The sequence below is a fragment of the Alligator mississippiensis genome, chromosome 4, assembly GCF_030867095.1.
Source record: "Alligator mississippiensis isolate rAllMis1 chromosome 4, rAllMis1, whole genome shotgun sequence".
In the NCBI taxonomy this organism is placed as follows: domain Eukaryota; kingdom Metazoa; phylum Chordata; order Crocodylia; family Alligatoridae; genus Alligator; species Alligator mississippiensis.
In genome coordinates this window covers 106,077,429-106,104,508 of record NC_081827.1, presented here as the reverse complement: position 1 = coordinate 106,104,508, position 27,080 = coordinate 106,077,429, and the positions used below count along the sequence as shown (strand labels likewise).

The following is a 27,080-nucleotide window of genomic DNA, read 5'->3' as shown; positions in this document are numbered from 1 at the left end:
TTTCTACAAAGGAGAACAAGGAAGAGTTTGCCTACATGTGAGCATTAAGTAATACATTAGAAAACATATGTAAAACACACATTAGAAAACATATATAAAATGCAACACTTCTTTTCATACGGTATGTATTTAGTGCTGTTTAATTTACCACTGTTAGTTATACTTACCCGATGTACATCATAATGAAGTCCTCGTATTGCAAAACTGGGATCATAATCATACTTCCTTATTTCTGCAGGATACTAAAAATAATGACAGTTATTTCACAAACATACATAAATCAAGAACCAATTTTTCCAAGTCTAAAAAATCTTAGCCTTCCACATTTGTCACTTTCAGTATTCATTAAAGCATGCCACTTAATCTACTAGTGACATTCATATGAAATTACATACAGCTCTGGTACAAGAATGGGAAGAACAGCTGGAAAAAAACTCTGTGGATGAAATTTTCAAAAATAGATGTTTGATATTAGGTACTTTGGGTGGCACAATTTTCAGAGGTAGTAAACTCCACCTAGTTTGTTATTTCTCTTCATTGCTTCTGAAAACTGGGCCTTTCTTGTGCCAATCAAAAAGGCTTCACCACACTTCATTGCACAGGCATGGACCAATGGTGTATGAAACGGAGTCAGACACCTGGATACAAGGCTTGGTTCTCACATATGCCAAGTACAGACCTCCCCAGTGGAAGGGAGCAGAATGCAATAATTTTGAAGTCAATGTACATTACAGGTACTTAGTACCTTTGGGAAGAGGGAAAAAAAAAACCCCCACATGGACACGCACACAAAGTACCTAAATATGAATTCAGATGCCCATTTTGAGGTACCCATATTTGAAATTTGGCCCAAATGAAAAGTATTTCTAAAAGAGAAACAACAATCTCACCAAGCATATTTTAAAAAAGATTTTATCTACTGCATTTTATAGGCTCTTTTAAATTTTATTTCTGAGGTAAGTGCTGAGACCCATAGCTTACTCACTTCATAAATGCTCCCAAATGGAACTAGGTTCTTGTCTGTTGACATTTCCAAATTACAGTAGTATTTTCCAGCAGTTACAGAGGGAATGATGCAGTGCCCACTGAAATTGATAGAAATATTCCCTACAGGCACTGAATTGGGCCATCTGTGCTGCTGCAGCTGTATGATGACACAGCAGGCTGCAATGCTTTGAAGTGATATGCATATAATTGCACAAACCAATAGTTATATCTGCAAGTGACTCAAGAAGACCAGGTTCAGCTCTTCAATTTTTACTGAACAGGTTTGCAATCTTTACACAGACCTGTCCAGACAGCCATAAACAGAATTTTCTTGTTCGCTACAGAACGTTGCTCAGCAGCAACTTTGCACCTGTTCAATCATTTATACAATAACATAAAATCCTGCATAAAATCTCATGTAATAAAAATTCAAGTAATACTTAGGCATCCACCATGTTATGCCCTGGAACCAGTCAGCTTTACACATCTCAACTACAGTGGAAGAGGTGGTATCTACAGGCTTAAGCATTGCCTATCCTGATGAAAGAACTCATCTGCTTGGTAAAAGTTAAGCCAGGATAACAAAAAAATTGCATTTTTTTCCCTTGCCTGCCTCATTTTTGTTCTATAAGGGCAAGATGAAAGAAGGAACTAACAACAGTTAACTTTCTATTTTAAGGTATAACTATTAGTGTCCTGGAGATGTTGCGCGCTGTCACTTTTGTTTTTGATGCAAGTTAACCAACATGTACATATTCTTTAAAAATAGTGTTTTATGCTTACACACATGCACATGCATGCATAAAATCAAATTACATATCCCTAAGTCATGAACCAGGCACTGCATTAAATTTTCTTCCTAAACATCATATTCCAATTGCAATATACATTCTATTTGCTCTAGTCTCTTTGCCTCTTTCACAGCATTTCTGTTTATCAGGGTGTTCCTTACCCCATACATATCTACTTCATTCTGGGTTTTTTGGATTTTTCAAATTATCCTTAAGAGTTTTGCAATTCCATCTACCTTCAGTCTTTGATAAATCTAAGTTTAGAATTACCTAACAATTTAATTAACATACGGCTTACTCATTTTCCAGGTCATTTATGAAACAAGGCTTATAGCTTAGTACTGAGGTTGCCCAACAATTCTTGGTATAAGACCCTGTTTTCAGCTGTTACAGCTATGCCAAACTAGCAGTTTGGGATGAAATTTTATATGCTGTCTGCTACATACAAAGAGAAAGAGAAGGGGCTTTTGCCTTTTTTAAAAAAAAGGTGCAGTTAAAATGGTTCTGCTGACAGCTGTTTCTGAGGACAAAGCTAGAGAAAACTATATTTTGCCCACATTAAAAAAAAATCTGGCAACCTTCTATTTGAAAAGCTCTTGTGCCTGCCTTACAGCAGGGACTTGAAATTTGCCTGGTGTATCAAAGATGTGCTGTTTGCCCATCCAGAAAAACACTTTGTTTAGGTCAAGTTATTACAAGTCTTTGAAAAAAAAATGATCCCTCACATACACCCAACAGGCCTTTCTTAGATTTTACCAGCTAAGTTTCTCAAAGATGTAATCAGTACAAGGCAGGCAGTTGTGGGCTATGCTGGGCCTGGGTGCAGACACCTGAATTTAGAGCCAAAAGCCTGATCCTCCCAATGACTCCCACGTAGCAAAAAGTAGTATTCTGCCCAATTTGAATAAAGACGAATGAGGAGCTTGGAAAGGAAAGGAGGATGAGTGGACTGGAGGTGAAATGGGTAGTCTGGGACCAGGGCCCTTGTTAGATGTTAACTTATTAACACAACGGGATGAGAAAAATTTTATAGCGGAGCCCAACAATTGCACATCCTGCCATGCTTCCATGCTGGGGTGCCTACAGCTGGGCTTCAAGGAGCTCCTGGTTCCCCAACTGCCCATGCCAGTTGTGGCATCAGGATGCCCAGTAAGGCTTTAGATGTCCCCATGGGAGGAAGCCGAATAAGGATGAACAAACTCTTCATTTTGGCATTTTCTAACATCAGAGCACTTGATTTTTACATCCTTAATAATGGTCTTTAAAATGTATGCCAGTGCATGCATATAATATTTAGCCAAATCATACAACAATCCCTGTGGCAACTGAATGTCTCCCTACAGTGTCAGGTATACCCTGCAATCAGACACAAAGTAATGATAAATGGCACTGTTTGGGGGCTACCAGTTCTCATTGTTAAATCATAACCAATCCAATCTGAATTAGGAGCCTGGGCAAAAGTTTCAAGAAACCACTATAAAAAGTTATCGTCAAGTTAATTATATCTACTGTCAAACCTCAAAACAATCCTCCAGGGAATGTTTATTCTCATGAAATTCTAACTTCTAATATCCATACTGCCCATCTCAGAACTTGCAACTTCTAATATACTAGCCAGATAACACTTTCTTGCTTAGAATTAATCATCTTTTAAATAGACTGAGAAAAACCATACGGGTTGTCATCTAAGAGACTCTCCACACGGTAATTCTGATGCTGCAACAAAGAAAGGTCAATAAAACCAATAAGAATATATGCAGCTATAGCAAATGTTCCATAATGGAGTTAGAATAAATTGTTCTCCTTGGGTTAAATAAAATATATTCCAATGGGAAACTACTAATCTTAACCAGTAGCTTCAAGCTTTAAACCATCTTGTCGGTTACAATGGACAAGAGTTGTCAATTTCCTGCTTCCTTCCCATAGATAATTTTATTCTAGGCATAAGATAACCCTCACACATTGTACAAGATTCATTATCACTATAGTCCTGATGTCTGCAGTGCTTTCTTGGCTGTCTTCTGCACAGTAATTTCAGTTTCTATTATAAAAACGTAACATGAATAACACTTGTTTATTCATATTGCATAAATTACCTCCCAAGTGTTGTAAAATATTAGGAGGAATCTAGCTGTTTGTGTTCGTAGTGCTATGACGTTTTGTTTGTTACTCAGGAGATATTTATAGATGCTTATATATAGCTGTTAACCTTTGGAATGAAATACAGTATTGGAAATGCACAACACTACACTGCCCATGCAGTCCATCTTGGGTCACATACAAATAATATTCCAAATAGAAATTAATAGTTGTATTCATAATAGTGCAAGAAGCACTGTCTCCTAAAATTACCCTCTCCTAAAAGTACAACCAACTAAGAACCTCCACACTCCTATTAGGAAAGAACATTCCTAATATCTAAGGGCCAAATAGAAGGACGGAAGAGTCTTCCTTCCAGATCCTGAACTACAAGCATTCTGTGCATTATCACAGCCAAAACTGAACCAGCACCTTTGTGGTTCTTAAAATAGCTGGTATACAAAACCTGCTATGAAGGAGTCAACCTGAAGGCACATCATGAGGAGCTGAGCTAAGGATCTCTCAGATTAGTTCCTGTTGCATTCTTACAAGTAGACAGGCATACCGTTGTTTCATTTAACTTACCCGATGTTCATTAATAAGAAGATCCCGAGCAGCATTATAGATCAACGTGTGCAAATGTTTAGAATAGAAGACCAACGTGTAGTCATAATCAAAGCCATAGATTTCAATGTCTGACAGACTCATTTCATTGTTGGAAAATATAGCATCTGGATTTAGCAAGTTACTCATAATTGATGGAACCAAATCTACAGGAAAAAAAGAAAGTGAATTAGTATTTCAGCCTTATGCTAAGTGTGAGCCAATCCCATTCATAAGATTAAATCCCAAACTTGATATTTACCATTAGAGATTTCTAAATACAGGCAAGTGATGATGGAGACAATCAAATCATTTCATTTTCATATAACTAAATTGAGTGTTTGACGTTATAGAAAGTGCCATCTATATTTTTATTAAAATAGCTTGGCAATCCATTATATTATTTATACAGCACACATACTTCAGCGATATGAGTAGCTGTGTAACAGGGAAAAGATCTGTTTCAAGACCAAACCTGACAAAAATCCCTGTTTTATATACAATGCATGGACTTAACAAGAGAACATGTTCACGTTGGCTTTGCTTCCAAAATTGGTCTTTGGTATTTACTTCTAGTTTCATCTCCTGTAATAGGAGCCTCTTTGGTACCATTATTTAATTAATTTTCTAGCCCACACCATCCCCCTGCTTTGTCTCTCCTTCCCCTACCCACAAAATACTTGTAGGACTGCACGTTTATCCTCTTAGCAACTTGTCAGACAAGTAAAAGTAACATAACAGATTATCATTCTTTCCAAACAGCACCTCAGTAAGTATCACTGGCCCGTTTACCTCTCACCAGTCCTGAAGTGCAAAAATGTTCTGCTTGCTTTGGGCACCAGTGCATCCATTAAGCTCACATTACCTCTGTTGTCAGAACTTAGTAGTTAAGTGCCTCGGCACAGTGGAATTTTCTAGCACAGTGAAGCTTTTCGGCACGGTGGAGTTTCCGCTGCAGAAAAGCTCCCGCCATCCCTATGTAAATACGCACACCATTATTGGTTGGTTCTAAATTATTCCTACGTGGTGACTAGCAATTGTTTCGCTAGCTGTATAAAAGTTAGACCAGTTTCCGCCCAAGTTGGAGAACTCCGCGCCCATCTCGGAGTGAACGTGGCGGCCTGATCAACCACCAACGACTCCCCGTCATCGACTTTCCCGACGTACCCGTATCCTGCATGCTCGTGAATTGTTGTACTCCGTGTTCTGCATGCTCGTTGAATTGTCACAGACAATTCATCTCGGTTTAAAGAGCTCTCGTCCGGTTGTAACTGAAGTTAACTTTCTGCCTATGCTGTATTCATCAATGGTGTAAGTAAAGCAATCTCTTTGTTTAACCAATACGCTTCCGTGCCTAATTCTGCTCCATCGGTCAAAAGTACCCGCCTGCCATTTTGTTACCACTCGATTGCCACACCAAACAGCACCTCAGTAAGTATCACTGGCCCATTTACCTCTCACCAGTCCTAAAGTGCAAAAATGTTCTGCTTGCTTTGGGCACCAGTGCATCCATTAAGCTCATATTACCTCTGTTCTTAGAAGGACATTTCTCTTGATGGTTTTTTTTCAGAAGAGATCAATACTCACCTGTATATTAATACTGTAAGACTTCATTACCAACCACACCATTAACATTAAATGTTAGAGGTCAGAAGTCTACATTTCTCTTATTTATAACACTTGGGATGCCAATACAAAGAGGCTAATTCTACTTCCCCCTCAATGGTAAAGCGTAAAGATAGTCTTCATCTCTTCCTTTTCCCACAGCATCATACAAAGCAGTAACTATCTTTCAGGGCTAATAAAGGCTGGCAAGGAAGGAGAAGCGTTCTTCATGTTAAACCTGTATTTCTGTTGGTAATTTGACACAGTGTCTTTGGAAAATGGTTGTTTTGCCATAAGAAACCAAACTTGAGAAGTCAGATTTAGGTAAACACCCTTGATGTAGAGAAGAGATGCAAGATATGTTGTTCTTTTGAAGCATTACACACCTTTCCCTAAAAAAAAAACAACAGTCTGGACAGAAGAGATGGTTGGCCATTTGATATTTGCTAGAAAAACAACAATTTTCTAGCAAATTTACAAATTTCCCGGGACGTCATTCTCCCCCTGTACTCGGCCTTAGTGAGGCCGCAGCTGGAGTACTGCGTCCAGTTTTGGGCTCCACAATTCAAAAAGGATGTGGAGAAGCTTGAGAGAGTCCAGAGAAGAGCCACGCGCATGATCAGGGGTCAGGGAAGCAGACCCTACGATGACAGGCTGAGAGCCCTGGGGCTCTTTAGCCTGGAAAAGCGCAGGCTCAGGGGTGATCTGATGGCCACCTACAAGTTTATCAGGGGTGATCACCAGTATCTAGGGGAACGTTTGTTCACCAGAGCGCCCCAAGGGATGACGAGGACTAATGGTCACAAACTACTACAAGATCGTTTCAGGCTGGACATAAGGAAGAATTTCTTTACTGTCCGAGCCCCCAAGGTCTGGAACAGCCTGCCGCTGGAGGTTGTTCAAGCGCCTTCATTGAACACCTTCAAGATGAAACTGGATGCTTATCTTGCTGGGATCCTATGACCCCAGCTGACGTCCTGCCCTTTGGGCGGGGGGCTGGACTCGATGATCTTCCAAGGTCCCTTCCAGCCCTAATGTCTATGAAATCTATGAAATTATTTTGAAGACCTGTCCCCAGGTACATGGGAAGGCAAGAAATCACTTTAAAAAAAAAAAAAAAAAGGTATCTCCTAATCCAAATGCTGTTCTGCATTAGATGAGTGGGTGGCTACATTTAAAAACTTTGCAAAGATGCCCCTAATGGAGAGGTAGTATATTGAAACATCATAACTTCGCCAGGCTTTTTTTTTTTTTGTTAAACACATCCAAATGTATTTGGAAAAGGAGTGGCAAGTTTATTTACATTTCAGATTTCAAAAGAAGTGCAGTATTGCTCATTCAAAACGATTCCAGACCATTTACCACATCTATATTGACATAAAAAGCTCTATCTATCACTGAAATGCAGCCACTTCTAGGGTGTAAAACAAGCCAGACTAGCAACTACGGAGCAGTGCATAGGACAAAAATACACAAATGAAGTAAAAATACCATACCCTACACAACCACTCACATTGGTACTAAAAGTAGCAGGGTAAAACTAATCAGATTAGGATGAGCACACATTAGACCAGTAATCTCAACTGGGTTGCCATGGGACCCTGGGGTGCCTTGAGATAATACCATGATTTCACAAAACCTAGAGATTTCAAATAGGAACCCATACTATTAAAAACACTCAGAGTTATCTGCAACAGAAGAGTTGCTCTATTATTTTTCTGAAGTCAAAAAAAGAGTGAAAACAAGATCTGGCATTTTTTGAAGGGTGCCTCAAGTCTATCAAGGGGTGCCTCACATCTAAAAAAGGTTGAGAACCACTGGTTTAGGCTATCAAAAAGCACCACAGGATCTTCAACTAAGCCAGTATTTAGGTTTAAGTGACACATAAAAATAGCATTTACTTTTATATTGACATTGAAAAGAGATATCATTATTGCCAATTTTAGTAAATTCTCCAGACCACCAAGTCAAAGTTCATTTTCCAAGTTAGACGTTTGACAAGGCGGAGTCCGATTAATGACTGCCTGCAAAAAGAGGTATTATAAACAGGTTGAAGGTATTAACTACTTTAGCCGGATGGCACATGCCAAACCATGTTAAGTTATGTCATTTTGGTCTAAGAACTAAGTCAAAACCAGTAAGTCATCTTAATACTAAAATAAAAACCATCAGACATTTGAAATAAGATAGTTCATAACAAAAAGTTCTCAACTCCTAAGTGATCTCAGAAATCTTTCCCCCTACCTCTGTTCCCACTCATGTATCTGCAGACTTCCTGATCCCTCATATTATTCTGTATCTTCACATCAGCACTGGGTGAACTATGCCTTTAAATATTTATTTAAGCATGGCTTGAAACAAGCATGAATAAATTATTCCAAAACAGCTGAAGAAAAAGATTCAAAATTGTGCATGGAGCAGATGCTTGTTATGTTATAGGAAGGCCAGGAAGGGTGCTTTGGGGATTGCAGGTGTTGGAGGGGAAGAAACAGTGAAAGCTCTTGTGGACCCTTCTGGATTTATTGTGTATCCCAGCTGCCTGCAACTGAAGGGGACTGGACTCAGTGAACTCTATGGTCCCTTACAGACCTTAGGTTCTGATGAAAGACTGACATTATCCACATAATAAGAGCTTAGGCAGCAGCAAGACAACCTTCTCCACATCTGCCAACATGCCTGCATCACAACACTGAGGCACAGTTTATTCCCTGTACACAATTAGCCACAGTCCTTCCCAGCAAAGTGTGCATAATAAAAGAAAAATACATCATCATCACCTGGATTAAATCCACCAAAATAAACGCACAGGCCAAATAGCATCAGAAAGCTGTTACCATCTGAGAGCTACAAACATAGTGACTGATAAGTCATAAAACACTTCAAAAACCACACTTTTAAATAATGAGTCACTGAGGGCACTTAACCTTAAGCTTCTGGTCTTACCTGGCTGATAGGAAGTGGCAGGGCTCTGTTACTGATCTTTAGAAAACTATTCTGAGGCAGAGTAATAAAACCTATTTCTTGTATGCATTTACCTCTTTGCTTCAATACATCAGTGCAATTTGCCAGAAGTGAGGAAAATCCCCTGAAGAATTCTGAACAGTTATCTGAACAACAGAAGAAATACATATCAACTACACTTCACTCTATTCTACAACTTTGGAAATCATTAGGTTGGAAAGGACCTGAACTAGATAGCCTTCCAGCATGAATGAATATAGGAGACACTATTTCTACATTATCTTTGACAAGTGCCTATTCAGCCTCTTTCTGAAAATTTCCAGTTAAGGAGATTCTCCAGCTTTCCTGGGTAGCTTGTTCCACCATCTTGCTGTCCTGACAGTAAGATGCATTGATTTGTGAAGGGGATGTTTTTTCGCTGCATTTTAAACCCATTGCTTCATGTCCTGCTTTCTGCAGCAAGGGAGAACAGTTGTTCTCCCTCTTTATGGCAGCCTATCAAATATCTGAAAGCTGCTATCGTGTCTCCCTTTTCTCCAAGCTAGATATACCTAGTTCTCTCAACACTTCCTTGCACGCTTAACCCCCATATCATTGTCCCTTGCCTATGCATCTTCTCCAGTTTCTCCAGGTCCTTCTTAAACTGCAGAGCCCAAAAACACACAAGAGTTCTGAGACTTAACCAGTACTAAGTAGAGTGATACTATCACCTTCTGTGTCCTACATACTATACTCCTGTCCTGCTAACACAGCCCTAAATTGCATTTGTTTTTTGGCAACTGGATCAAACTGCTGGCTTCCTTCGAGTCTGTGACCCACCACAACCTCAGATTTCTCTCAGAAATGTTCCAGCCTAGCCATTTATTGCCAATTCTGTATTCATACATTTGGTTCCCCTTCCCTAGGCATAGCATCTCATATGTCTCATGTTTGTGTTGGCTGAACAGTTTGGGGGGAGAGGGGGAAGAGAGAAAAAAACCTCTTTACAGGAAAGGTCTCAAAAAAAAAAAAAATCACACACAACTATTTCATTAACTCCTTATTAAATTTAGTTTTGTCCAAGATTTCCAAATAAGTGCATTAAAAAGTTTTACTGGCTCTGAGCTGCACCACACTGAAATGTTGCCTTTCAAGGTGCTTTTAAATTCAGAAGTCATGAAAATGGACTAGAACTGTCTCAGGATTTGTACTCTGAAAAATATAGTCTGCCAGGGCAATGTATTTCCAAACACAGTTTACTATTGCATCTTCAGGCCATCTTATTATTTTTAACATATTCCTCTCCAAGCATTACCAGAATGAAAAATCACCCAAAACTTAAACAGCAGATAACGGTGAAAACAAGCTGTTAGTTTGCCTGATGATAAACCCACCCACATAAGAGCCATTCATACCGAAATACTTCCTCTGTTGGGGAGTCAAGTAGAAGAATTCAGACTCCCAGAACAATGCCACTTCACACTTTGGCAATCTCCAATTAGCTGCAGTAACTGTGGTGTGCATAAGCATGTCATAATCAGACAGATTCAGAAATACAGAAAATAAAGAAAGAAGATACTGTCAAACATATAGAGGGCGCAGCCTGGACCTCACTTATTCCAGTTTTGCTATAAGAACATATAGTCTCTGAAAAGTTGGTCTCATTCCACGTGCCAGAGCAAACCTAAGACTAGCTGGCACAGGGATCTCTAGGAAACAATCCATTTTAAAACGTGCTTTAAGCGAAATGCTTTGGACTGTGTCATGGAGGAGAGAGTGGCAGTTAATCGTGTCGTCTGACATCAATTAGAAAGGAAGAATAAATTCGCACCTTAGACTACCCAAAGCAGATCTAGATGCATAGCGGGTGCGTCTACACAACATGCTACATCACTGCAGTCACGAGCCGTAGCGTGTCACTACAGTGATGAATCATCAGCAGGCATGAACCGTGACGCCAACCCTACTGCGCAGTAGCAACAAGCTACTGTGCAGTACTGTCGAAAACAACCTGGGCAGTGTCAGGAATGGGCAGTAATGTTGGTTACCATGCAGTCATTTAGTACTCACTTAAGGAAGTACTAGATGACTGTGCAATAACCACTGTGCTAACAACTGTGCAGTCCAGCGGACGTGCAGACGCATCCAGAGATATACGTACCCAGGAGTAGGCAGATACCTATCCAGGCACAGGGACAGTTCACACACACACACACAGGCTGTGAGAAAACACACCATTCCATTTCACCTTGAGTTTTGAGGTTTTGATGGAACAGCGTTTCATATAGAATTTCATTTCAATTCAAAACAGCTGTTCCATTTTGCTTCATCGAAACAGTGAGGCTGTTTCCACATTTCACTAGATTGGCCAGGGACGGAGAGTCAGCCCAGCTGAACTGACTTTCATCCCCAGCGCTATGGTCGAAACGTTTTGACTAGCCTCATTTTGTTTCAAGGCGGCTTTGAAGCCCTTTGTTTCATTTTCATTTTGCTGTTTCGACCTCAAAATGAGTCGAAACAGCGTCGAAACAAAACGTCTGGCGAAATTTCACACAGCCCTAATACACACACCCTCACATACAGCATACTGGGCCTCAGCATAGACTCCTGGAGGCCCAGGTGAGCTTTCAGTATCAGGCCCCCTTCACCAGAGATAATGAATCATTGTTTTCACCATTTTCAGGCCTTTCTGTTTGCCTGTGCCCAGCCCTGCCCAGATACCACACACCATACACAATGGCACCTCCTTTCATAGCACCTGACAAAGTAAGCTTCAGCTCAAGAGAGCTTTTATGCCTGTACATCTCTCACGAGCCCAAACGCGCCCCTGCCCGGCCGGGCTCCCCTGATGCTGAGCTCCCTTCACCAGGCGCCCGCACCCACGCGGCTCCCCGCCCCCCACCGGCATCAGGGCACTTCTGAAGCCGCAGAGGTGCCCGCACTCACCCTTGGTCACCTTCTTGGCCTCCTTGTAGTGCGACCACAAGTAGCTCTTCATGTCCGGGGGAGCCGCGGGCGGCGGCGGCTGCTGCTGCAAGGGGGCCAGGGTGCAGAGGGGGCTCGCCCGGAAGGCGCCCGCCCCACAGCCGCACAGCCCGGCGGCAGCCACCCGGGCCGCCCCGGCGCCCAGCACCGCCCGCACCGCCGCCGCTGCCATGGGCCGGGCCGGGCCGGGCGCGTGCGAGCGCGACTTCAGCGACCCGCGGATCACAGCCGCCGCCAACTGAAGTCACTTCCTCGGGCCCCGCCTTCCCCGCTGCTCCCGGGGGTGGAGCCAGCCGGGCCCCGCGGCTGAGGGAGGAGGGACGTGCCGCCGGGGCCGCCTCGTGTCTGCTGCAGCCGTGCAGGGGACCTGCCCCGCCCCGCCCCGATCCCGGCGGGGGGGGGAGGTTGGCACAGCGCAGGGCGCCGTGCGGGGCTGGAAGGCGGGAGCGATGGTGGTCAGTCGCCCGCTGGGGCTCAGCCCTGTCCAAGTTGGCCGCTTCCCTTTTCTTCCATACAAGGCACGTCCTAGAGGAGCAGGGCTGCGAGGGGCCTCAAGTGTAGCCCAGCCCCTGCCTCAGGCAGGAAAGGGCTTGTGTCCCTCCTACGGGATCCCTGTGACCTTGGCCGGGCGGGGGGGGGAGGGGGTTCTTCTCCTCCTCCTCCTCCTCACTGGTACTGAGCTGAGCACGGCCTGCCAGGTGTGTGTAGAATCCTTGAGTAAGGCTGGAAGGGACCTCCAGAGGGTATGTAGTCCAGGGGTGGGCAATTATTTTGGGCAGCGGGCCGCTTACTGGGTTTTGGCAAGCTATCAAGGGCCGCATGACAGGCAGCCCAGGGCAGATTAATGCTAATTTTCTAAAATGTTTAGGGGCCCCGCAGGCCGGATAGAATGGCCTGGCAGGCAACATCCGGCCCCCGGGCCATGTTTTGCCCACCCCTGGTCTAGTCCCATCCCTGGCCTGAGGCAGGCGCATCCCTCTCCAAACCATCGCATACAAACCCCCATCTGAGCTCTCCATGAGACCAGAGCAGCGGGTTGGAAGGGCTGCTGAGGGGGGAGTTGAAGGGGGAGGTGTTGGGGAAAGAAGGGCAGGCAGTAAAATCATGAGGGGACTGTTCAAACTGATCTCTTAACATATTAACCTTAATGCATAAGCAAAAGAGTTTAAGTAATTTTCTTATACTAATCTAATCCAGGGTTGCTCAACTGGCCCCCAGGCCATGTCATCCAGCCTCTGGAAAGGACCTCAGGAGGACATCTCATCCAACCCCCTGCTCAAAGCAGGACCAGCCCCAGCTATCTCATCCCAGCCAAGGCTTTTTCTAGCTGGCTCTTATAAACCCCCAAGGATGGAGATTCTACCACCTCTCTGGGTAACCTGTTCCACTGCTTCACTCCCTGCCCAAGGACAAAGTTTTTCCTAATATCTAATCTAAACTTTCCTTGCTGCGACTTGAGACAGTTGCTCCTTGTTCTGTCATCTGCCAGGATTTTGCTTGTCTAAAGGTGAATGCACCTTCAGGTTTTTTTTTTATAACCCCCTCTCTCCCACGGCTATGACTGTAAATACCCTTTGGATTCTATGCTTGTATTTGTTCAAACCACACACAATGCTCTTCCTCCTCCTAGCCTTTACAGTAGGATGTATAGTGATAGCTACATATGTGTGCCCACAGCCACCCGCAAACAGTGGGGTTGCACTGCAAGCAGGCCAAGAAGATAACCAAGGGTGAGTATAGGGCAGGCAGCAAGTGCAGGCTCTGCCCCACCTTTGCCCTGGGCATCTCTGGGGCACCAGCACCATGTCCAGAGGTGCCCTGATGACAAGGTACATGGCAGGCCTCCTCAGCCCCAGGGAGAGGGGAGATGAGAGGCAACTAGTCTTTCATAGCCAGGTGCCTTTGAGGGCAGGGGGGAGCAGGGCAGCTCTTGGGCTGTGGTGCAGCAGCCACTGCCCTGTCCTTATTATAAGTTAACAGTTTTTTGTGTTCAAACTCAGTTACCCCAACAAGCTTGAATGCAACCTTCTCACTCAAAACCCTTCTTTCCCTGTCTGCACAGCTATTTAATTCAGTTTAGTTAACTTGGGTTAGCAAACTTGAGGGAAAAGCACCCTTTTTCTGCTGTAGCATAGACACTGATTTCATCTGAAAGCAACTCTGTATTGGCCAGGTAAACTAGCCAGCACAGAAAACCATGCTGCCATAGCTAGATTGCTGGCTAGTTCCTAGGCTAGCTAATTAAAGCTAGTTTGTATATTGCTACACCACAGCCACTTCTGTGAATAGTGTAGAACAATGGTTCTCACCTCGTTTAAACCTGGGGGCCCCACTCAGAAAATGCCAGCTCGTTTTCACTCTTTTTTGACTGCAGAAAAATAGAGCAATTCTTCTGCTGCAAAGAACTCAGAAAGACCACAAGTCAGAATGTTTTTAACACTATGTTTTCCTGTGTGAAATCTCTGGGTTCATCTTCTGAATCCTGTTTGCACACCTAACAGTACTGGCATTGTGCAGCACCTTGTTGAGAATCACTGAGACATGAATATAGAAAAGACAATGAAGCAGGTCCAACTTTTGATTAAAATAAGGACAGTCAGAACTGTTCTACCTATACTGAGAGCCTTCCAACTACCTTTGACCTCCTTTATGATTTTGTCAAAGATTAATTTCTTTGTGTAACAGCAAGTGAAACAAAGTGTGGGAACCAAGTTACCAGGCTGCACACAACTTCATACTTTCCCTGTTACTCAGACCTTCCATTGTGCTGTGTAGCAGATGAGGCTTCTTTTTGACATAATACCAAAAATTACTTCAACAATATAAAGGCTTTTTGTTCAGCCAGTTTAGCTCAGGCTTCTATACGCACCTGTTCAGACTGATCTCTTAACATATTAATCTTAATACATAAGTAAAAGCGTTTAAGTAATTTTCTTATACAAGTCTAAGTAATCTAATCAAGGGTTGCTCAACTGCTGCCCCCCAGGCCATGTCATCCAGCCTTTGGGAGTGCTGCAGGCTAAACTGGGTGTGCCACGTCCCACTGGACAGGACTGGACAGGGACAGTGCAGAGCCCCGGAGTTTAATCCTGGCACGTGGGACCAGATAGGAGCAGCATGGGGACCTCTAAGCCCAATCCTGGTATATGGGAATGGGCAGTGAGAGGCCCTGGAGCCTGGTCCTGGTACACAGGGTCCAATCTGGCCCGCACAGACCATCCATTTTCTACTCACCTGCCTTGTACAGCCAAAAGGTTCAATGCCACTGGTCTAAAGATAAAATTGCTCCCAGAATTCCCTCTCTGAAAGGGACTTCATCCTTTATTTCCTCTACATAAAAATAGAGAAAAACCTTGGTGAAAAAAAATTATTCTAAGGGCAACATTAGTGGGTAGACTCCTAGTGTGTCTGCTCCTCTCATTTGAGTTGCAGCTTCCTGAAATCTCATAGTCCCTCCCATTATATAAAACCTTTTCCTACCTTCCTTACAGTAGCAGGAGTACATACAGTAAGTATGGACTTACAAGATATGCTGTTATCTATGGACACCAGATATGGCCTTCACTAAAGAAGCAGGCAAAGGACACTTACCTTGCTAGTAGGCCTGTGCGAAGTGGCTAGTATTTGCTTCAGATTTGGCTGATTCAGGGGACAGTGATTCGATTCAGTGATTCGAATCACTGTCCCAATTAGATTTGGCCTAATCTGATTCGGAGATTCAGCAGCAGCCGAAAGTCCGAGTGAGCCAGGCCAGGCCCATCCCCCGCCCTCTCCCAACCTGGCAATGGCTGCCCCAGCTCCTGGCACTTGTAAAAAAAAAAAAAAGCTCTGAATCACTAGGTGCTGCTGGGCAGGGGGGAGCAATCCCTGCTGCCCCCCACTGCCCCATGCTGCATGGGGGGGCTCTACCCGAGCCCCCTGACACCCCTCCTTGCTCCCCCAGCCCCCCCAGGGTTGCCCCACACAGGCCAGCTCCAGCCCTTTAAGAAAAAAAACACAAAAAACCCCCCCCAGGACTCACCACTCCTGCCAGTGGGAGATGATGCCCGCAGCCCCATGCCATGTGGGGGACTCTGCATAAGCCCCCAAATCCCTAAGGCTGCTGCAGGAGCAGTGAGTCCCCGGGGCTTTTCTTGGGTTTTTCTTCTTAAAGGACTGAAGCTGGCCTGGGCAGGGCACCCATTTGGGGGGGGGGGGGGGGGGGGGGGAATAGAGATCACCCAGCAGTACCTGGTGAGCACTGGAGCTTTTCTTTCAAGTGCCGAGCTGGGGCGGGGGACCAGCCATGGGAGGGGTGGGGGGAGCAGGCGGTGGGCTGGGGGAGCAGGCAGGGGTCAGGGGGGCTGGCCGGGGTCCTCTCATGTTCCCCTCTCCCGCCCCTAGTACTTACCACCTCAGCGTCAACTGCAGCTCCCTGCTGCAGCCACTGGGGAACTGCCCGAATCATCAAAGCTCTCCAAATCTTTTCAAAGCTCTGAATCTTCGGAATTGATTTGGACCTTTAAATTGGTCCCCTGATTCAATTTGGATTCGGAGATTCGGCCACCAAATCAAGCCAAATCTCCAAATCGAATCACCACCCGAAGCTTCGCACAGCCCTACTTGCTACTATGTTATCTGGCATGTTTGTTATTGTAATCATGGATCCTGCTAACGGACGTTATTATAACTCACTGAAGTAAGACAAACTAAGGCAGTGTTCTCTAATTTTTGAGACAGAGCACACTTCTTTTCTGGGTTAAAAAAAAAAAATCAGCGGCACACTTGACTCTGACACTCAAAAGGGGTGGAGGGTGCATTTTTTTTCCAAAACACATAAATTATTCCATTCCCCTACCACAGGAAATCATTGTAGTGCTGAGATGTACTGTTAAAAATTACACCAAATACATCTTTGTTTTAGCAAAGGATAAGTTTCTATATTAATGGTTTTCACTTTTTTAGCCCCAGGGTCCCCATCCCCCCTATAATTTTTTTGAATGTTGTGGCATCCAGTTGAAAATCACTGAGATAGATCTAAATTCAGAAAAGACATAGAGGGGGCCTTAAGGTTAAAACCTGTTGAGGATCGCTGATCTAGCTGGTGCCACTTAAGGGCAGTAGGGAGAGGAACTCACCCTGCTGTGCCCTGCTATTTCCACTGTCTGCCTCCTCCCAAACCCTGGTCTATGCCACAGGGAACAAGTGCAGCCTGCACTGCTAAGGCTACCCCTGCAGGGTCTCGTGTTGGCAAGTACCCCTGCTGTAATGCAGGGGCAAGGCAGGCTGCAAAACATAGCTCCATCTGTGCATCTGCCAGCCCACCCGCTCACAACAAAGCACGCTGAGGGAAGGAAGGCAGTAGTTCCCAGAGGAGCAGCCATAGGCACCTCTAGTACCTGGGACAGGTGCGGGGCACCAGACTGGAGGATAAGAGCATTTACCTCCTCACACAGGAAATCTCACAGCATACTTCAGTTGCTCTCCTGGCACACTAATGTACCACAGCACATCTGTTGGGAATCACTGAGCTAAGGGAACAGAAGCCTGTGGTGGTTAATTTGTACAAAGGTGACGCTAAGCAAGAGGGAAGAAAGCCTGGCAACAGCAGTATTTCAAGGCAAAGACCCTTGCTGGTCTTTCTTCTACTGAGAGAAAAGTAGAAGAAAGGCCACACTACTCTCTTTTGCTGCAGCAGCTTTCTCAGATGGAAGCCAGGAAGCCTGAAGCAAACATGAGTCAGCAGTGTGACGAAGCCATCAGAAAAGCCAATGGCACTTTATCGTGCATCAGCAGATGCACGACGAATAGATCCAAGGAGGTGATACTTCCCCTCTATTGGGTGCTGGTCAGACCGCAGTTGGAGTACTGCGTGCAATTCTGGGCGCCGCACTTCAAGAGGGATGCGGATAACCTGGAGAGAGTCCAGAGAAGGGCCACTCATATGGTTAAGGGCCTGCAGACCAAGCCCTACGAGGAGAGACTAGAGAACCTGGACCTTTTCAGCCTCCTCAAGAGAAGGTTGAGAGGCGACCTTGTGGCTGCCTATAAGTTCATCATGGGGGCACAGAAGGGAATTGGTGAGGCTTTACTCACCAAGGCGCCTCTGGGGGTTACAAGAAATAATGGCCATAAGCTAGCAGAGAGCAGATTTAGACTGGACATTAGGAAGAACTTCTTCACAGTTAGAGTGGCCAGGGTCTGGAACGGGCTCCCAAGGGAAGTGGTGCTCTCCCCTACCCTGGGGGTCTTCAAGAGGAGGTTGGATATGTATCTAGCTGGGGTCATCTAGACCCAGCACTCTTTCCTGCCTATGCAGGGGGTCAGACTCGATGATCTATTGAGGTCCCTTCCGACCCTAACATCTATGAATCATTATCAGGGCTTCCAGGTAAAACCAGAAATAATAAAGAACAACTTCCTGAGATCAGGAGAACCAGTGAAGACCATTCTGGACCTTAAGTGTGGCTGTAGGTCTCCAACTCCTAATTAACCACCTCCAACAAAAGTTAAATGACAGCAGAATAGAACTGGACAGCTACACTAGTGTAACAATGAGCTAAACTAATATCTGGTGCAACTCAATTGAAATCAGTATAAACTGGTACATTGTTCTTTCACTATTTACAAAGAATCAGCCCCCAAGACGGTTTCCAAGTGCTAAAAAATACATGTATTGAGAACAATAACCATGTCAAGTGTGTGACCAACATGACTTCAGACAGCAATTTCCCAAGGGAACACTAACTGCAAAAGCAAAACAGGAGAAAACCATTATATTTTTCTTCCAGTAAGCAAAGACTCTTCTCATTCAGAGGTGAACAGTCAGAGAATTAGGGAGCAAGTGGCATATGTCCCCTTGAAAGAAACTAATGCTAAATTTGCAAGGTTATTCCTATTAAAAGTTCAGATAAATAAACTAGAAAGAAAAGTGTAGCATAAGGATTCAGCACAGTGAGACCTGAAGGATCTCTTTCTTTGTTGCTTTGAACTTTATATATGATTCATTTCTAGCAGTGGAACGTTTCCACTGGAAATGATGCCAGGAGAGGAAGCAGTACAGGCACTCAGCCTGCAACTGCCCCTTTCCATGGCTCCCTGTGCTTTCTAGAGACCAGGGTGACCCCTGTCTGGGGAAAGCATGGAGAGCAGAAGGGCAAAGCTCCTCAGTCTGGGGACTTTGGTCTGGTGAGAGGATGAGGAGCAGCAGGGAGCTGCTTCTCTGCTTGGTTCGTACCAGTGCCCAGGAGCCAAGCGTAGCAATCAGGACCACAAGCCCCCCACCTGCTTCTCAGACTAGAGCCACAAGAAGTGGCTGGTGCTCTGCTCTCTTCACGGATACTGGGAGACAAGCAGAGGAGCAGCCAGTCAATACCTTCTGTGTCCTCCTTTTGCTGGAGATGCCAATCAGGGGAATGGTAGGGTCTTTTTCACCTCCCAAACTGGCCTGGGAGAGCACTAGAGCATCAGGGCAATGCCCCTTACCAGGCAGTCTCTGGTCTGGAGAAAAGTATGGAGCATTTTCCCACTTCTTTGCTCTACTCCCAGATCAGGCCAGGAATGGAGCATACTGGCATTCTTTCTTACAAGCAAAATTCTCTCATAAGAGAGATCTTCCAGGTTGAGACCTGGAAAAATCCTCTTCTGGAAGGGGTATGTCAATTGCCACTCCCTACCCTCCCCAGGAGAAATTGAGTGAGGGCTTCTACACTTATCATTTCTACAAAGAGAACCACTGGTAGACAAAACCCTTGGCTGGGATGATATAATTGGGGCTGGTCCTGCGTTAAGCAGGGGGTTGGACTACATGACTTCCTGAGGCCCCTTCCAATCCTAATTTTCTATTATTCTGTGATTCTATGAAATGTAATGCCTGTAATCAGAATCATTTGACACTCATTTAGCAGACATGTCGATGATTATATAAAATGTAAGGTAGTGAAAAATTCAGCCCAAAATGTAAAAATCCTTGAAGTACTGGATTTAGAAACACTTTATTCGGGTTGCTGTCAATCTTCTGTTAGCCTGAAGTGCCCCCTACTCATTAGGCCTCCTCACATGACTGAAAGTTCCATATGATTAAATGTTTGTAGGATTAGTCCCAGAGCTTTAAGGACTGTTTTCATTAGGGTTCAGAGAACTTACTTTTACAATGTTTGTCTACGGGTGATGTATTTTACTTGATTGCAAAAAAACTTTACCTTATCCTATGTAATTCTGCTAGCTACAGCATCCTCCTAAAGGACACACAGCCTAAACTTGCTGCAGAATGCAGAAAACTTTTTGAGGTTAATGGGTCACTCAAATGGATCAAATTATGCAAGCTCAAGTGCTTGCAGGATCAGAACCTATATGACTACATGAGTCATCATGATTTAAAACTATGATGATATTAAATGTCCCTTCTCTATTTGGCCCCAATTCATAGCTCAAAAGGCAAATATTGGATAAAATACAGCAACATGAACTCCTATTGTTTCATTTTCTTCAGGGCACATACAAGACAAATGAGGATACACCCTTTGTCCTACCAGTTGGTCCACTTATTAAGCAGCACACAATTATTTGGTAAAAAGAAGAATAAATTAATTTAAAGTAGCATTACTACTTAAATTAACATAGATATCTGGAAATTTGAAATATGCATTTGAAGTGAAACATCTTTTTTATAAAAGCTATTAATTTTTAAATGCTGCTTATTAAGACTGCAATCAGTTCCATCCAAATAATAAGATATTAGGGGTGTGTGAAACGGGCCCTATTCGATTCGAATAGGCCTGAATCAGGGACAGTGATTTGATTTGTTGATTCAGATCACTGTCCCCAACTCAATTCAGCCAAATACAAATCTGAAGATTCAATGCTCATTCGGAGAATCAGTGATTCAGACATCACTGATAGATAGACTGATAGACACAGCTTTAAAAGTTTTTTCTACATACCTTGAGGTAGCAGGCACAGCTCGTGATCGCTGCGATGCTGGGGCACATGGAGCATCCCACAGGAGCGCAGGGGGGTGGCCCGCATGCTCGGCAGTGAACCTGGAAGTGGACCAGAACTACTTCTGATCCACTTTCAGGTCCACTGGGAAGTGCACAGGGCCCCGCCCCCCCAGCTCAGTGATCGGCCGCAGGACCCCAGGTGCTCCCCCCAAACCCAGGAGGCACCAGTCGCCGAGCCGGGGGAACATGGGCTCCCCCCCCCGCACACTCCCTGGAGGACCCAGAACTGGACCAGAAGTGCTTCAGGTCCACTTCTGGGTCTCCTGCCAAGCACGCTGGGGAGCCCCCTGTGCTTCTGTGGGACACTCCATACATCCCAGCATCTCAGCACTCACGAGCCCCTCCTACCTAGAGGTATGTAGAAAAAGCATTTAAAGTTGTGTCTATGTCCAAATCTCCGAATCTCTCTGAATTGATTCGGAGGGTTCCGATCCGATTTGGAGAGATTAAAGGGTCCTCTGATTCGATTCAGAGATTCAGCCACTGAATCAGGCCAAATCTCCGCCAAATTGAATCAGAGACCGAAGCTTTGTACAGCCCTATAAGATATTATAGCTAGTGTGCCATAAGAATATACGCAGTGTTTTACAATACATAAAAAACAAGGACGCTCCCCAAGATGTTTACAGAATAAATGAGACCCATATGATATATATCATGTAAAAGGTCAAAAACAGAGATTTAGATATAGTTGTGAAGGAAAGTTAGCATAAAAAAATGTAACACAAAAAATAGTCTTTGAGGAAGTATCTGAAGGAGGCTGTTTGGTGCACAGTGAATGAGAGATATACATAAAAGACATAAAACAAAATCACAAAGTGTTTTTTAGTATGTGCCACATTCTTCCCTAACCTATACCCTACTTAGTGGGTGCATCTACACGTGCAATTAATGAGACTGAATAAATTCCATCACAATTTGAGCTAGAGTAAACTAATCCATTTCATCCAGTAAACTAATCCAATCTCATTTCCTTTTATGACCAGGTGACTTATCACCTGGACAAGGGGGAAGAGATGGATGTTGTATATCTTGACTTTAAAAAAGCCTTTGATCTGGTATTCCACAATCACCTCTTGGCTAAACTGGCTAACTGCGGCTGTGGCCTCAACCCCACCACGATCCACTGGCTGGGGAATTGGCTCTGCGGTAGGACCCAGAGTATGGTGGTCGACAGGAGCCAATTGTCTTGGTGCGCTGTGACCAGTGGGGTCCCTCAAGGCTCTGTCCTAGGGCCTATACCATTTAATATCTTGATCAATGATGTGGATATTGGTGTCAGAAGCAGACTGGCCAAGTTTGCTGACGACACCAAACTCTGGGGTAAAGCATCCACACCTGAGGACAGGAAGGTGATCCAGGTGGATCTTGACAGGCTCATGAAATGGGCGGACGAGAACCTGATGGTGTTCAACACTGAAAAATGTAAGGTTCTCCACCTTGGGAGGAAAAACCTGCAGCATGCTTATAGACTTGGTAGTGCTGCGCTGGTTAGCACTACAGATGAAAGGGACTTGGGGGTCATGGTTGACCACAAGATGAACATGAGCCTTCAGTGTGATGCTGCGGCTAGTAAAGCAAGGAAAACACTGGCTTGCATCCATAGATGCTTCTCAAGCAAATCCCAGGACATCATTCTCCCGTTGTACTCAGCCTTGGTGAGGCCACAGCTGGAGTACTGTGTCCAGTTTTGGGCTCCACAATTCAAAAAGGATGTGGAGAAGCTTGAGAGAGTCCAGAGGAGAGCCACGTGCATGATCAGAGGTCAGGAAAACAGACCTCATGACGAGAGGCTGAGAGCTGTGGGGCTCTTCAGCCTGGAAAAGCGCAGGCTCAGGAGTGATCTGGTGGCCACCTATAAATTTATCAGGGGTGCTCATCAGGTTCCAGGGGAACGTCTGTTCACCAGAGCAACCCAAGGGATGACAAAATCAAATGGTCACAAACTCTGCCACGACTGATTCAGGCTGAACATAAGAAAGAACTTCTTCACTGTCCGAGCTCTCAAGTTTTGGAATAGACTGCCACCAGAGGTGGTTCAAGCACCCACTTCGAACACCTTCAAGACCCATTTGGCTGCTTATCTTGCTGGGATCCTATGATCCCTGCTGACTTCCTGCCCCTGCGGCAGGGGGCTGGACTCAATGATCCTCCAGGGTCCCTTCCAGCCCATATGTCTATGAAATCCCAACTCCATCATCTACACATGCATTTAAGCGCAGTAATTTACTCCGCCATCAGATAGTACCTGTATCTCACAAAACTATCCTACACTGGAGTAAATTAATCTACTGTGCCCTAATTGTGGCACATGTATAGACAGTGATGCCTTACTGCACGAGATAGTGCATGTGTAGACACACCCAACCTCACTGAAGTAAGTAGAATTATAGAGGCTGTAAAACAAAGGCACTGTTTTAAATTAGAGAAATAAAATGTCAACATACGCATTAAAACATTAAATGTATTTACTGCCAAGCCAATGGTTTTGTGATGAGCAAAGAATCAAGCAGAGATACCATATAGATCCCATGATCCACAGTTTCTAGTGACATAATCAAGGAGTCTGTTCATAGTAACCAACTGATGTGTGTCCATGCATAAAACACCTTTGCAAACTTCTAAAATACATTTCATATAAACAGAAGTGTGTGGCACATATTATCATAGATACTGTGGAATCAGAAAAAAATAAATGCCTTAAACTTTGATCATACGAGTTATAAGATGACATAACCGCTTTGTGGGGAATTGCTGGCTCTGTATAGTAGAACAGATAAGAGAAAGTGTTTGTTCTTTGTAACTCCTCTGCAACTGCTTCATTCACCACAGCCTTAAAGATAGCAAAAAGTATGTACAACTCTGATTTCCAGGTACAAGAAGGTTTGTGAACTAACCTCGCCTCCCCAATAAGTTCCCATCCTGATAACAGCAAAGCAGTATGAGCGAATGTTTGTTTGTAACGGCTTTTCCTAGCAAACTCTACTATATATATAATCACGTGAGTTGTAAGCGACTGTTAAAAAGTATATAAGCCTCCTGATTTTGCTCTTGTGGGGGGGAACCCCTTCCAAGTGCTTGGGAAATCCATGTCACTTTGGAGTCCCCCCTACAGCTGTAGTTTCATTTGAATAAAAGCTTCTGCTGACCTGACCCAAAAGTATGCTGCGTGTGTTTCCACGACAATACCTACTCACATCACTATCTAATTTGTTTTGTTTTTCTTTTTTTTTTTTTTTGCTTATGTGGAACATGATTCCATAAAATATTAATCACCTTCTATAGTCTGCTGAGCCTTCTCAGATTCCATAAACTTTACTAATGCTTGAAGCCACTTAGTACCTCCTGAGACTGGTCAGTTTGTAAAGTTATTCACATACTTATGCGTTTGCAGCATCGACACCTAATGAGTTAAATTAAATTCATAATATAGCCTTTAAGCAAGAGCAAAGATTGAACAGACAGATCCTAGTTATTAAAACCAAACCAAAAATACAGATGAAGTGAAAATGCCTAATGTAGCTGCCATTTTCTAATATTCCAAATAAAGTAACACTGTAAGCAATAAAACTAGCTGACAGATTGTATCATATTCTGATTTATTACAACTGCTGGACTGAGCAAAGACTGTGCAAAGGTTAAGTAAGAGCAAACTGTTGTGGAAAGAAGGCTTAATGCTGCAATCCAGTCCAAAATTCTCTAACTCGACATATGTTCTAACTGCATAATTATAAATTTAAATATATTTAGCTTTTTGTCTGAAAAGCCTTTATTTACTGAGACTGAAGTTATACTATTAGTGAAACTGTCATTTTTAGTGTGCTAATCTTAGTAATAAGATTTTTTTTAATACCTTTCCATGTAGGACTAAAAGGAGCCTCTTTAAATATGCTATCAATTTTTCTTGGCATATTCATAGAACTCATGGAAATCATAAAGAAGCAGGACTGGAAGAGGCCTCCACAGGTCATATAGTCCAACCCCTGCCTGAGGCAGGATCATCCCTATCCAAATCATCCTATACAAATCCATAATCTAATCTCTTAGTAAAATTACTGTCAAACCTGACACAACAAAAGACAGCACCCAGCCTGCCACAGGTAAAGCAGGGGGACCATCGCAACCAACATCCTGCTTCTTCAAACAAAAGATATGTCCAAGAGATCTCAGGAAGAGGGTCAAGCCCGCCACTACAGAGGAAGGCAAATGCCCCAACCATAGTCCATACCAATCTGACCATGGGGCAAAATTCCTTCCTGACACCAAAAACAACAATCACTCTGGCCCTGAATGGAGGAGTAAGACCCTCTAGCCAGGAACCACTAGCTTTAAGTCTCAGCAGGAGTATTGAATCATAGAATCATAGAAGTAGGGTCAGAAGGGACCTTATAGATCTTCAAGTCCGACCTCCTGCCTGGGCAGGAGGAAAACACAGATTGGCACACACCAATCAAAATCCCCAGCCTTGGCTGCCGCCAACACCCAATGCCTCTGAGGAAGACTTAAAAACAGAAAAACAAAAACCCCAAACCACACACATCCTGACACGTTTCACAATGCAACTGTATTCGGATTTTCTGGAAGGATGCAATTCTGTACTTACGGTACTCTGAAGTTTAGTAAAACTGCTAATTAGAGATGCCACAGTAAAACAACTCAGAGATCTGTGCTAAATTTGGTCTGCAAAAGTTTATTTTTCAAACTCAGGTATCCAGGTTGTAGCCATACTGGTCCAGTCCCGATTGCTTTTTCAAATGCAGGCACCCAGTGGTATTTCTTCCTTCTGGCTTTTATATGCAGAACCTTGGTCTACTGCCATGGCTATATCTTTCAAATCCCTTCAACAAACTGCAAAGAGTCTGTGTTAGCCAGGAAGTATTTATAGAAATTATAATTCATATAAATTATTGTATGACTTAGAAATTAAAGAAAACACTCAATTTTGAAGGTAGGAGTGTAATCAGGACCTGGAAAACCTACTCCTACATTGAATGATCTGTTCAATAATTCTGTTGTAGTTTCACATTTTATTCCTCACAAATACAATTTCATTTTCCATGCTGTATAAATCTAAGGTGAAACATACATTGGGGAAATAATGTAGAGGACTACAGCTATTTAATTCTGTCTGGCTTGCATCTGCCAAGCCCTCTGGCCAAAAAACACAACTAAGTGATCAGATTCTGTGCTAACCAAAGCAGAACAACTCAAATGTCCTATCACCTCCAACATCTGAATGCCAAGTGAAATCCTTCCAGCCATTTCATCAGATATACAAATCACCTGCCAAGGCACTTATGACACTTCCTCATTGGAAGCAAATGCCACAGGAATTTTGTGCCTGCTGGAGAGGCCTGAAAATAAGGGTAGTGGGTAAGCCTAAATAAAGCAGTAATCCTGCTAACTGCTTACTCACTTGCTATAGCTGCTGTAAGAACCAGGTATGAGACCCAATGACCTACTGATGCTAAAAGCAAGACCCTGATGAAAGAAACTTTCTGTTTTAAACTGCAAAGTATACATAATTAAATGGGCTTATATGATCAACTCTTCACCTAAAGGCAGGTCTGATATTGTGAGGGTTAAACATCTTTAATTCTCAATGCTAGAGCTTAGGACACCAGCCCTAGTTTACACAGGTTGAGAATGAACTGAAATCTGGCCAAATTACTTTATATTTACTGTGCAGCTAAGAGCCCAATAATCAGCGGCAGCTAAAGAGTACACAGTACACCTCAAAAATGGGTGAAGCCTGTGTGTGCAAAGGTCAATAGGAATAGGCCTATGCTAGTATGGAGGCAGCACAACCCTAGCAGCCTGGAAATCTGCACAGACTAATTTACCTTGTTTCTTAGTAATGGCACAAAATACTGTATGTGCTTCTGGTCAGGGTAAAGTAGCCCATGCAGAGCTCCATGCTGCTGTGGTTAGACTGCAGCCAGTACCCAAGTTAGCTCATGCATAGCTAGCTTGAGAATCTCTACAGTATACTACTGTTTGCAGTGTGAATATATCCTAAGTAATCTTTGTGCTCTTATAATTTGAGGGCAGCTGTGACCTAGTTTTATCCTCCACCATGAGTTTAACTAACCCAATGGTGCTCAAGCTT

General features: G+C 43.8%; 1 protein-coding gene across 1 annotated transcript in view; it reads right to left on the bottom strand.

Annotated features, from left to right (window-relative positions):
- The window catches only part of NT5DC3 (5'-nucleotidase domain containing 3), a 32,414-nt gene extending 20,199 nt beyond the window's left edge, over nucleotides 1–12,215 (bottom strand). Inside the window, exons 1-3 of the mRNA XM_019489318.2 lie at nucleotides 11,952–12,215; nucleotides 4,443–4,627; nucleotides 168–242 (exon numbers count right to left, since the gene is read on the bottom strand). Coding sequence (XP_019344863.1) covers nucleotides 168–242; nucleotides 4,443–4,627; nucleotides 11,952–12,162 — 471 coding nt within the window. The 5' untranslated portion in view covers nucleotides 12,163–12,215. The remainder of the gene's footprint in view (nucleotides 1–167; nucleotides 243–4,442; nucleotides 4,628–11,951) is intronic.
- Between the last annotated feature and the right edge of the window lie 14,865 nt (nucleotides 12,216–27,080).